At 37.9% G+C, this 12906-nt stretch overlaps 3 protein-coding genes across 3 annotated transcripts; 2 read left to right on the top strand and 1 right to left on the bottom strand.

Moving 5' to 3' along the window:
• Nucleotides 1-337: 337 nt before the first annotated feature.
• Nucleotides 338-1231, bottom strand: LOC18614631 (DIS3-exonuclease-like protein). Its single transcript, XM_018114337.2, has one exon. It carries the CDS (start codon nt 878-880, stop codon nt 674-676), a length of 207 nt encoding a protein of 68 aa, XP_017969826.2. The 5' UTR covers nt 881-1231; the 3' UTR covers nt 338-673.
• Nucleotides 1232-2315: 1084 nt separating this feature from the next.
• Nucleotides 2316-5531, top strand: ATP5 (delta subunit of Mt ATP synthase). Its single transcript, XM_007052475.3, has 6 exons — nt 2316-2560; nt 2883-2933; nt 3086-3329; nt 4377-4489; nt 4903-4989; nt 5076-5531. The coding sequence occupies exons 1-6, from the start codon at nt 2447-2449 to the stop codon at nt 5202-5204; spliced, it is 738 nt and encodes a 245-aa protein (XP_007052537.2). The 5' UTR covers nt 2316-2446; the 3' UTR covers nt 5205-5531.
• A 3081-nt stretch (nt 5532-8612) lies between these two features.
• On the top strand, nt 8613-11184 carry MYB83 (myb domain protein 83). The gene is made up of 2 exons (XM_007052474.3): nt 8613-8990; nt 10049-11184. The coding sequence occupies exons 1-2, from the start codon at nt 8704-8706 to the stop codon at nt 10719-10721; spliced, it is 960 nt and encodes a 319-aa protein (XP_007052536.3). The 5' UTR covers nt 8613-8703; the 3' UTR covers nt 10722-11184.
• Nucleotides 11185-12906: the final 1722 nt, after the last annotated feature.

Here is a 12906-nt window from a genome sequence, read left to right as displayed (position 1 = left end):
ACTCCTGAAGAGTGTGAGTGGCAGGCAGGGATTGCCTGAAACAAAAGCGGGCACATAAGCCAAATAATGGGCCTTTTTTCATTTTGTCTTTCTCTCCTCCTTTTGCCCCCCATGTTTAGCAACATAAAGACAATTTCCCAAATGATGTTTATCTAATTCTTGGATAGGAATGAGCAACAACACCCAAGAAACAAACTGCCAAACTCTGCAAACATAAATATGAGATACCTATGAAAGTTGATGAGGTTCTGAATTCTACTTCTGACATTAGTACTGTAATGCAGTGAACAGTTGGCACGGTGTGTCTGGTTCAGAAAAGTCAAAAAACAGAACCAAGTTTCCAAGCTGATCTCCTACATCAAAAAACCCTGATCTGATTTTTCACATGGATTCCAGCCCCATAAGATTCAACAAAGACTACAAGAAGAGTAATGAATACAGATCGTATACATGAACTTCAAACAACACTCACAACTTACGGTTGAATTCAATCCCGCAACGATATACTAAGAAACACAAAAGAATGTTTTTGACTTATTCTCTACCTTGCCTTATTATCAGCAAGGGAAAAGAAAAGAAACAGAGGTTTAAACAAAAACAAAAACAAAAGAAGACAAATATATGTACATTAAGATCTGATGATTGAAGCTAAGATCACTTGAGACAATCTAATCTAATCTAACCTCAAGTTGCAAAGCATGCAATCCAAGATCCTAGACCAGACGAGCCGCGCACGAGGGTAGAGCCTGTTGGTATAAACCCTCGATTCCCTTACCAGATCCTCCATGGTCTCTACAAAGAGATTCAAGCTTCTAATAGGAGGAACATACAGAGTCAAAGGCGCCGCAGAGAAAGCAATTGTGAAGAACAGCTGCAACATCACGTTCGTGGTTCAAAACTATGCAAACCCAAAAAAGGCCAGAATCAAAAAGTCTCAAAAACTCAAACTTCTTGGGCTCTGAAGTTATGGAGATGCAGAGTCTTCAAAGGGTTTGTTGGTTGAGAGACAGGTGAAGAACAGAAGGAAGACACGAAATACTTCTTGATGATGTCGAAGATTGGAGATATAAAGGTGTTGTCTAAGGTTAGATGGAAGAAAGAGAAAGAGAGGAAGTTCTGGAAATCTGAAGAAATAAGGAGTTATGCACAGCTTTGTTTAGGTACGAGACTGGTCGTTGGACTTGGAGATGCATGTGGGGTTCCTAATCGTGGCCGAGAGCTTTGACCCCTGTTTTCATTTATTATCTTCCCGTTTTACTTGTAATTACCCGTTACTACTAGTGTCTTGGTTTCATTCGAAGAAAAAAAAAGGATTAATGATGATAACATATTATAAGGTAACATTACTTAGCATATGAAATTCACGTGCAAGGGCAGGGATATCACGTTCGGTAGAAATATATAGAATTCATCTACCCCATATTCATAGTCATACATAGATATATATATATATACACACATTCGATCAATTTTATTATTAAATTTAATTAAATTATATTCGACTTGAGTCATACTTATGAATTCAAAGGTTTTGAACTAAAAATGTAGACTATTATTATAGCTTTAAATGACAACAAAACAAATTAATTTGAATTTGTCACAATTACTCATTTTATTACCACTGAGCTTTTGGAAGTCCCTTCTTATCTTTCAAACGCCACCCCCTAATCACTTTATTTATAAAGACTATGTTTTAGAAATTAAAGCTAGATCTACTTCTTTTTTTTTTGAAAATAAAAATGATTTTTCCGTCTATAAATCTGATTAATACACAATTTTTTTTTGCCTTTTCTTTTCATTGCACCTAGAGGTTTATTTGGATAGTGGGTGAGTTATGAGTATGATTAAAAATATACTACCTTCATCTCTTTTTTTTTTTTTTTTTATAAATTTTTATGCAAATTAAAACAAAAAATTTAGTTTTAAAAATAGTTTGTATTAAAATTTAATTTTCATTTTATTTTTTTCATTGCACCCAGCGGTTACTTTGGATGGCATGCTAGTCACGTGTATGACCAAAAAACGTATTTTGGATAATGATTACTTAAAAATTTGGACTCCAAATTGTGGTGCAGCCGAGTACACGTGTCTCCAGTATCTTTAAATGGCTGATAGGGAAGGGGCCCACGCTCAACAAAATGCTAGACAGCCTGCCTACCGCCAGAGTTCCGAAATGGGCCGATCTGGATCCACACTGGTGACTGCTCCAAGCTAGGCTCCGGGCAGATTGCTCAGGGTCAGATGAGACGAGGGCCCATAACCTCCTCACAAACCCAGCCCAGCAACATCAAATGTTGGAGAACGCGACTGCAACCCTCAAATTCCCTCTCCCGACTCCCGACTCCCGACTCCTGCCAGAAGAAAACTCAAACCGATTCGTCCTCCATTTTCAGAAGCGATCTTCCAAAAATCAAACGCAAGGATTAGGGTTGTTTTGTTGTGAAAAATGGCGATGGCAGGGCGCATCAGATCGAGTCTCCCTCTCTTTAACAGGCTTTTGGGAGCCGATTCTCTTTCCGCTCACAGATCCAATCTTCACCAAACCCTACTTTGCGCCGAGGTAACGATAATCGCTTCACAAAGCAGTATCATCTGGTTATCTCCATTAGAAATGTGATTCTCTTTATTTGCTTTGCCTTTGTTTTTTGTGGTACTGTTTTTGTTTTCAATTGTGTTGCGTATATCTATTCGCAATGAGAGAAAGTGGAGAATAGCTCTTTTTGCAAAAGGAGAAAAATTTGGGTGCTTAGGAATTGTGCGAAGCTTACGGTTCTAACTTCTAATTCGTTTTCCTCTTCATTTTACAACCGTGATATTTTTAAGCTCAATTTTGATTTTTGACTCTCTGTCTGTCTTGATTTCTCCCATTGTGTTTCTTTCAGCTGTCGAAGAATTATTCAACTGCTTCCCCCAAAAAGGAAGTGAAAGTTAAGGTAGCTGGATTACTTTTAACTTAAAAAAACTTCCTGTTGTTAAGGTGAAGTGTGTGCTTTACATTTCCAGGGATAGAGAGGCAGTAAGGCTGTGAAATTAGTTTCATATATGTGTTTTAATTCTGCTCTGTTGGTTCTTAATGGCATTTTAGGTGCCTCTGGCTTTGTTTGGGGGATCAGGAAACTATGCCTCTGCACTTTACCTTGCAGCAGTAAAAGGAAATGCTCTGAACAAGGTTGAGTCTGAACTTCTTAATCTTGTTGAGGCTTCAAAGAATAGTCCAACGTTTTCTCAATTCACCAAGGACTTGTCAGTACCTGCAGAGACAAGAGTTGAAGCCATTAATGAAATATGTGGTCAAGCTAAATTTTCAGATGTTACAAAGAACTTCTTGGGTATGAAAAACTGGAAAATTTGTCGAGCAAGTTTTACTTGAATTATATAAATTATTTAGAGCTGTTGCTGGCTTTTGTATGAAGTTCAATCTTTCTTGGTTGTGGTGAAATGAGAAATTGAGACTATGTGTAAGGCTTTCTTTTCTTGTTTCTTCTCAATGACCATAGGTATGTTATGTTCATGTGAAGAATTGAATTCATGAAGAAATTTTACTGCTTTGTATAACAATATGCCTTGTGAATTATACGGTGGATAGAAAGCTTGATAGTTTCATGGAATTATGGTCTGGAGTAGCTACTTTTGCATCTTAAACTGATGCAGGACATGGAGGATGGTAGCATTGACATATGAAACCATAGGATGATTAAGGCGTGGTTAAAAGAATTTTTGGAATTGTATGATGAGTTAGTAATCTTCCTGGATGTGGTTAGCTAGCTACTTGTTTAAAAGTTTCATGTGAGATTTTTAGCTTGGGATGTTGTGGATAGGTTGTTGGCCCTGTGCTTCACTTGATTCGTTATTGAGCTTCTGCTTCTTAGGGTTAGCCAAATGATGTCTTAAATATCTCTCATTTCAATTCTTGTAATCTATTTCAATTATTTTTGACTTATCGGACATTCTTATGGTTGTAGACCAAACATGGTCTTATTATCATTACAGACTAAATGTGGTGCACTTCTTGTTTTCACCCATGATTATATTTTTGTTATTGTTTTTTCCAGCTGTTGATCTGGTCTTATTCTGTATGTTTTTTTTGTCTATAAAATCTCTTTCTGATTTCAATGGGTTTCAATATAGCATTTTTGCCCTCTGCTATAATTTGCAAATCATAGTTGCGGTGGTCTGTACTCTTTGTATGATATCTATCGCATGTTTTATGTCTTTAGCCCGGACTTTGTTTGTTGTATGTTGGCCTGTAGTGCTGCCGGACTTACTTGCATAATTTTCTTGTCACCACTTCTGTTTTATTTATAGCTTCTAATTGTTGTGTTTAAGGATTAAATACTTCTCTAATTTTTTTTTATTTTTATATTTATCTATGCTAGTTGTATTGGCTGAGAATGGAAGGCTAAGGTACATAGAGAGCATTGCAAAGAGATTTGTGGAGTTGACCATGGCTCATAAGGGAGAAGTGAAAGCCATTGTAACAACTGTTATTGTAAGTTTACTCTGTAATTGTAAAGTTTTAAGTTACTTTTATCACCCTTTGAAAAATTTATGTTCATATAAAGTTGAAATTCAAATATAGCCTTTCTTTTATCCCTTTGAAGGAAAAGAATATAGTCGAACACTGCAATGCAGTTAGGCAGATACATGAAATTTTGTTTCAATGGTTTATTTAATATATTGGCACTGTTCTTCTCTTGAATACTTTGTGATTATAAAGTTTTTTTTTTTTTTAACCTAATACCATAAGGACCTGATGCTCGTGATATCAAATATTTTACTAGTGTCTACTTGGCTGATGCTAAGTGTTTAGGCTCAAAGAATTTGGAAGTAATCTTTCTATACACCTATTCTGTGTTCATTATCCTTCACTGTCTCATCTTGATGGTTGTCATTTTGTACCAGCCCCTTCCCCCAGAGGAGGAGAAAGAACTGAAGGAGACCTTGCAGGAAATAATTGGACAGGGGAAGCAGGTGAAGCTGGAACAGAAGGTATGGAGTTTCATCTGTTGTGTATATTATTCAAGTTTACTGCTTGTTTTACTCTGTATTTCTAAATTTTCTCCCGTCTGTGCCAGATTGATCCTAGTATTCTTGGTGGGCTTGTGGTAGAGTTTTCGCAAAAGGTGTTTGACATGTCCATTAAGACTAGGGCGCAACAGATGGAGAGGTTCTTGCGCGAGCCTATCAACTTTGGTACCCTCTGAAAGATGTCATTATCCCTAGCTGACCCTTTTTAGGTTCCTTCTGCACCAATTTGTTAGTCAAGAAGGGCAAAGAATCATTGTGGTCTTGTTTGCCTCTGTTTTCTTGTACTTTGCCTTTTCATATGATGGAATACATCCATTCACAATAAAAGCGACCTTCTTGGCATATATTTGGGGAAGTCACTGGTAAACTTTCTACCTTTTGTATGGGGTTTTTGTGGCCACTTCACCTTTGAAGATCATAATTTGTTCAGGGACATCTTAAATGTTACTTGCCTGGACATCAAATGCTGTTTTTGAATATAGATGAATGTCTCTTTTCTATCATATATTGCCATCTTTAATTATTTATTAGTTTTACTCATTAAGTTGTAAGCATGAGATGGTTTCCTACGAACAAGGCCATTGGAAAAGCAAGTTAGCGGGCCAGAATTAATGAACGAGTAGAAGTACATATTTGTACACCATACAAGCAAAAGCCCAATGCATTTCAAAGGGTGGCGACAATTCCCCCAAAATAGAAAAGTCCTCCACTAACTAGCTCTCTGGTTCTCCATTCATCGACCTCCCAATCCTTGCTTGTCCTACCCAAAACGCTGCCACCAGCGTCTCTAGCATACGTCACGAGGAAGTAGAAGAAATAAAGCACCATTTTAATTGTTGAAAGATCTCTCATCTAAATTAGTTGTAACTATTTGTCCACGCCTTGTGGTATTCTCCATTTATATGCATACAACACGGGCTCAGGTGCATATATTATATATATATATATATATATATAAACAATCCTAATATTTATGAGTTTTAATTATGAGTTAAACGCTCTCTTGATTACTAGCACTTCAAATTATCCTCTGTTTTATTACAGCGAAAGCCTTCAAGCTGCAAAGTTGTTTGATGAAGCCTAGCACATTAATTTTTGTGCAAAGTTCTTTCATGAACCTCCGATGGTTAATTACCATATAAAGCAGTGACGAAGCCCGAGGTCCCATAAAGAAGCAAATATAGAAAAGGTGCAATCCTAAGAGGAATTTAGAAGCAACAAGATTTTAGATCAAAGAGGAGTATATACATAGGGCCATTTTGCAGAGGACACATCATTGAGGCATCTGCGTAAGGCTTGCGACAGCAGATGAAGGCGAGTCCGATGGCCAACGGTGGGGGGTGGGGGGGGGGGGGGGGGGGGGGGGGGGGGCGCGCTGGAGGGTTCCAGCGAGCTTAAGATGGTTTGTTTCTTTGAGTACATAGGTAGTTGGATGAGATGCAGCTGAGAAGAGGAAGATGTATCGGCATTAGTAAGACATGAGCCACGACGGACCGGTGGTTGTCAGCTTTCATTCACGGATGTCTCTCATTCCTGTTGTTCTTTTGGCTCTTATGCTTTTGATTGTTCCTGTGTCCCACTCAATCTAAACCAACAAAAGCTGAGAGACTGAATAATGGTGTCCACTTTTCTGTACAAAGCTTACAAACTAGTACTGACTAATTCTTTCCTCTTTTCCCTATACGGTTTATTCTAGCTAGTTGTTCACTTAATTTTTCAGGCTATGATTTCCTCGCATTGCTAGACCAATGAATATCACTTGTTCGTACGTACAATCATTTTTCAAGACAGATTTTTAATTTAAACAGCAATATATATATATATATATATATTAGTCCAATGTGTAGCAGCAAGACGGGGGGCTAGGTGTTTTTTCTTGTCTTTTTAACCAAGTAGTTTGTTGCTTGGGACAGCCTTACAAGCATGGAACAGATTTTTACTGGACAGCTGTTGATAAAGAGAATACTTTCGAAACATTTGAGTAGCTTGAGAGTTTTCCACTCACTTTTTGCCAGGTATTGTGGCAGTCGCTGTCAAAATATACACAGCATTATATGGATAACTGTATATTGCTCTTGTATACTTGAAGATTTTGACTAAGACTCTCATTAAGATAGATTTGGGCGGAAACGAATGACCCGGAGTTTCTCTGTAGTTTCTTTTTATATATTATACATGAAAATTTCTCTGGCATGCACGGTGAGGAATTAGGTAAGGAAAGGGCATCAGAGAGAAAGATAAACCTGACAACACGATAAGACAAGGAAAGTTTGTGGGGTATATTAACCTGTAATATCTAAGATACCTTGAGATGGCCCATGTAGATTGTCGTTGATTTTTGGCTTTGATCAAGTGAAACCTTATTAACAAATTAAACAAGTAGTTTGTAGTTAACCCTTGGTTCAGGGACTGGCTGTCAAAATCATCTGTATATGAAACAAAACTAGCAGCAATTGCTGGATAGATTCAGCTGGTGAGTAACTCATAGATGGGTCATATGTAGGTAGATTGCTGTGACTGATGAAGTTATAAAAGAAAATTGTTTTTGGAAAGGAAAAGCAAGCACTGGTTTAAGGTGAAGAAACAACTCTCATACGCTTCGATATATCTGCAAATGGTGATACCACTTGAGAAATATCTTTTTGAGTGCAAGGGAAAATGATTTTACTTAATTTAGGGAAGGCAACTACCCAATTTTCCAAATGAAGTGCCTTCTGTTTCCAACAAGATTAATGAGGGCATTTTGATATTCAGCTAAATGAAATCTTTCCAGTTTGATGAAATCAGGGCCTGATAATCATTTCACATGCTTTACATATTCTATTAATTCCATATTGTTATACAAAATTTTTAGTAATGAATTACTCTTAACAGCATGATGCCTTTAAGGGAAAGAATGCTTTTAGACCAATAGAAGGGGGCGGGGGGTAACTGGGGGTGTGGGGGTGTAGACAGCAGTTAAGTCCAGGTTCATGTTTCCTTTTTCCTTGATAGTTGAGAGGCGTGTTAGGCTCCTGATTTCATGTTGCAGACCATCCGGGGCGCATGCTGCAGCCTACAAAATATTGTTCACGTTTCTCATCTGGAAGCAACGATAACATATGTGGGAGACCAGAACCTAAAAGGCATACTAAAAGTTCTATTTTTTTTGTGTTCTGTCTCTGATCTCTGCAGGCTCTCTTTTTCTCTCTCTCTCTCTCTAGGGCATAGGCTTATCCTTCAAATACACGTGTGGGTTGAGAGAGAGCGAAGGAGCATTATGTGAAGTGGAAGCAAACTGGTTTGTGTCTCGTACACATATGATGATTACCTTGTGAGTGAAGAAAAATGCATCGAAAAAGACAAGATAGAGTCAAAGACAAGACGACCAACCATCCCTCTCTCTCTCTCATCCTGTGAGGGTCGAGGGAGGTCCCCCTCCAATCCGTTTTCCACTCTACCCATCAACCAACAAACACTCTCTCCAAATGCATTCCTCTCATACATGTTCATATTCATATTTTAAAGCAAACCCCACAACCATCACCATCATCATCACCATTACCACCCCATGAAGCCTTCTCTCTCTCTCTCTCTCTGATACAGCCATCATTTACCTATATAGCTTTCTCTTATCTCCATCAAACCAGTTAAAAAGAGAAAGGCTCCACTAGATCAGATCGAGACCCAACAGCAATGAGGAAGCCTGATCAAAATATGGGAAAGGACAGAGTTAACAATAACAAGATCAAGCTGAGGAAGGGATTGTGGTCACCAGAAGAGGATGAGAAACTCATGAAGTACATGTTAACCAATGGACAAGGCTGTTGGAGTGACATTGCCAGGAATGCTGGTCTCCAGCGGTGTGGCAAGAGTTGTCGTCTTCGTTGGATTAATTACTTGAGACCTGATCTTAAGCGTGGCGCCTTCTCTCCTCAAGAGGAAGAGCTTATCATACATTTGCATTCCATCCTTGGCAACAGGTTCGATTTTTATATCTATCTCTCTTCTATGGCTCAATCAAGAAGAAAAATTAGTGAAATTACAGTCATATAATATGCAAACCGTAAGTGTACTATAATCTTTTCTTCTTGGCATTTACCTAGTGCTTATTTGGAGTCCAATAGAGAGATCATGTCATAACATATAGTGAATGATAAAATCAGGTTTTTTATCTTTTTGCAAACATGTTCAACGCTTAGAAGCAAAAGAAACTCGTAATATTGTTAATGTGCAAATGCCAATATCATATACTACATTGTGAAACATTCTCAGTTTAAACTCTCTAACAATGTGGAATTTGCATTATTCAGAAGTATTTCGTTCCATTTGTAACTATATGATCTTTGGTCTGGCTATTCTAAGCAAGTTAACGGCTGCCCAATCTTATAAATTATTAATCCCTTGAATATGGTGCTTCTGATCTATTGAATTCAGGCTGGATTTGAACCCAGTCATAAGATTTTAATCTTTTCTGGTTCAAGCTTTGTTCTTTTTAAAGTTTCTAATTCTCTTCTTGAACAATGCTTCCAGCAATTGTCCTCTCATTGCAGATATAATTTGATTATTGCTTCTACTTGGCTCCGGACATGTAATCTAGAACTTCAGAAAAATTCAATGCTCATTAATACCAAAGGAATCCTCTTCTGTGGCCTTGCATTTGACAATCCCCGGCCACCCACCATGTACCCCACCCATATTAATTTCCTGAATGAGCCAATCACGCTTATTTTGAAATGCTCTAAATCTAACAGAAGAAGAGCTTATAGCAGGCAAGAAAAATGAGTCGCCTTAACAATCCTCCATGATCTCACTCATCTCCTCTTTTTTCCTTCAAACCCTTCTCTTTTGGTCACAATTATATGCATACATCATTTCCGTTTTAGAGCTTAAGCATCCATGCAAAGCATGCATCCGAAAAGGAAAAGAAAAAAAATGGAACACAGTTTAACGTCTCTGCTGAATTTGTTTTTCTGCTACTATGTCGGTTATATACAGACGTATATATGTCTTATTTTTTCATTGGTTTCAAATGTTTTAGGTGGTCTCAAATCGCGGCTCGTCTTCCAGGAAGGACAGATAATGAAATAAAGAATTTCTGGAACTCCACGATAAAGAAAAGATTGAAAAACAACACCTCCACATCCTCATCACCCAACAACAGTGATTCATCGGAGCTCAGAGATCATGGTGTAGGAGGGATTTTCCCTGTGCATGAACATGACATCATGACCTTATGCATGGACTCATCTTCCTCATCATCAACATCCATGCAACCAATTGTTACGGGCAACCAATTCGATCCGTTTCCTCTGCTCAATAACCGTTACGACATGACAGGTGCACCGTGTTTGTTCGATGTGCCCGCGTGCTTAACGCAAGGTGGTATGGGACAAGGATTTTACGGGGATTATGGGGTTTTAGAGCCTGCGAATAAAATAGGGTTGGAAGGGGACTTTTCTCTTCCTCCACTTGAGAGTAGAAGCATTGAAGAGAATAATGCTGCCAATGGCAGCATTGATATGAAAAGCAATAACAACCACTACAATAATACTTGCTTCAACAACACTGATCAGAGCTTTAAAGTAGGGGACATGTTTGGGTTAGAAAATCATCATTGGCAAGGAGAAAACTTAAGAATGGGAGAATGGGATCTAGAGGGCTTGATGGATAATATTTCTTCCTTCCCTTTCCTTGATTTCCAAGTTGAATAACTGCCGACACTTAGGGCCTCGGCCTCTCTCTTTCAAAATCTACCCAAAGCCACACATAAGAAATTTTGGGCAGTTTTTCTTTTTCACCATCACCACATTTTACACTTCAAGCCCTGTCGTTTGCTGCATTTCTCCTTGCCATCTCAGAATCTTCATTTCTTTTTCGTCTTTATCTTAATTTCTTGGTTCTTCATTACCCTTTTTTTATCCTCTGAATTCCTTTTCGCTTTCTTTTAGACTCAAAAATTTATATACCAGCGTTTCCATAAATCTGGACGTCTGGGAATAAACATGAAAAAAGTGGAGATTAGCACAGCCGGAGATTTCTTGTACGTATGTATTTCAGTTTCAGCAAGAGGCACTTCAGTCAATTCGCAGAGGGGGAGGATTGGTGCAAGAATCGTCGTTCCTTTTTCTAAGAGAAATGTGAATAGTGATACAGAAATAGAGAGTAAAAAATAAAGATTAAGATTATAGTTGTTGAATTGTAGTTTAATTTCATGTACAAATTAGGGGGAATAAATTTGAAGGTGGAGGTTGTTATTAGTGGAAGCTGAGAAGGATGCATGTAACACAAATTTTACGTAAAAACACATGAATAATAAGCAAAGTAGAGAACGCTCTCTCTTTTCCAAGTAGTACATGTTAAATATACGTAGACAAAATTTCTTCCTCTTTGCATGGGATTAACTAAAAGTTTACACAACAAAATTACATGCTTTGGGCTTGCCCTGAAGAAGTGCAGTTAGCTACTGATATCGACTCAGAGTTACTACATGATCAGAACTTCAAAGCCTCCTTTTTACTCTTCAACTAAATTAATATATATGAAGGGAATGAACCAAATAGATCGCAAAAAGAAATTGTTGGATCCTTGGCTTGCTGCTAAAAGGTGAAGTTGCTACGTACTCTGCATGCATCATGCATTATGTTAGTTTTTTTTTTTCATTAAGTTGACGGTTATTCATTTCAATAAAGTGTTATTCTTTGTTGAAGGCAGTAAAAGGAAATGTTTTACAAAACAATTAACATAGAACAAGACAGCAAATGATGAAGAAACCATTAATTAATGGGGCAGGCAGGTAACTGCAGATGGCACTATGTATCATGGAAAGAAAAAATATCTTGCGTTGCCTGACCTGAGAGATTCCAACTCTCGCGGGGGAAACCCATGTACTTAGCAGGCACACGCCTTAACCACTCGGCCGAAGAGACGCTAGTTGACTGAAGCTTGATTGATCTTCCAGATTCCATTGGACAAACAAATTTTGTTGGGCCGAGTATGACACAAACCTCAAAACCAAAAGGAAACCTCAGTAATCTGGCCCAGAAGGGTGAAACTACTAATAGGATCCATTTGTTCAAGCCCTTTGGGCTCGTTTGTGTGGCTTTTGCTGGTGGTGATCACGTCTCGGAGTGCATCCATAAAGCATCCTAATCTAATTGGTAATGTTTTCTATTGCATTGTTTTGCTTTCTTTCTTCTGGTTTGTCATAGGGACTTGAGGAGGGGGAGGATGGATTTACTTAGATTTCACTAAATTAGGAGACAGGAGTGGTTAATTACCTCTATGTAATTACCTGTTCAAAACTCGATGGCTATTAAGATTTTAACAATAAGTCGAAACTATTAATTCGATATTGAACCAAATACTTAAATACATAAAACATTTGAAAATTTTTATTATTCAAAGAAATTATTCCAACCATGAAAGTAGTTCAGTTTTTCTCTATAAGATTTCATTCTGGTATAGGAAAAAAAAAAGCTTGTTTTAATGACAGTAGTAGGACATTAAGTTGGGTCAGCTGGAATGAGTGACTTTTAAGAAGTTTCCTTTGGACCTGTGCTTAAGCTAACTAGTAATATACCTTTAATTTGTTTCACGCTGGGACAGGGCCCAAATATTATATATTGAAGCGGCCACTAAAATCATGTGAGACACAGAGGCAGTAATTGCGTGCCTTCCAGGTTACATTTTCCCTCGACCTTCTTGTGAAAATATTTATGCCTGGTGGACTTCACTCTTTATTTATAACATGCCAAATTAATTGGACCAAACAAATCAGTATTATTTATACCACACCCACAAGGACACGTGTGGTACATGTGTGCAGCCGTCACAACAACTGAGCTGAGTAAATGTGAGAATAATTCTCACTCAACACGACTTAAACATGTGATAAGA

Source organism: Theobroma cacao, chromosome 1 (assembly GCF_053813885.1).
Source record: "Theobroma cacao isolate CCN51 chromosome 1, ASM5381388v1, whole genome shotgun sequence".
Lineage (NCBI taxonomy): Eukaryota > Viridiplantae > Streptophyta > Magnoliopsida > Malvales > Malvaceae > Theobroma > Theobroma cacao.
The sequence above is the reverse complement of the archived record's forward strand: the minus strand, read 5'-3'. Positions and strand labels throughout refer to the sequence as shown.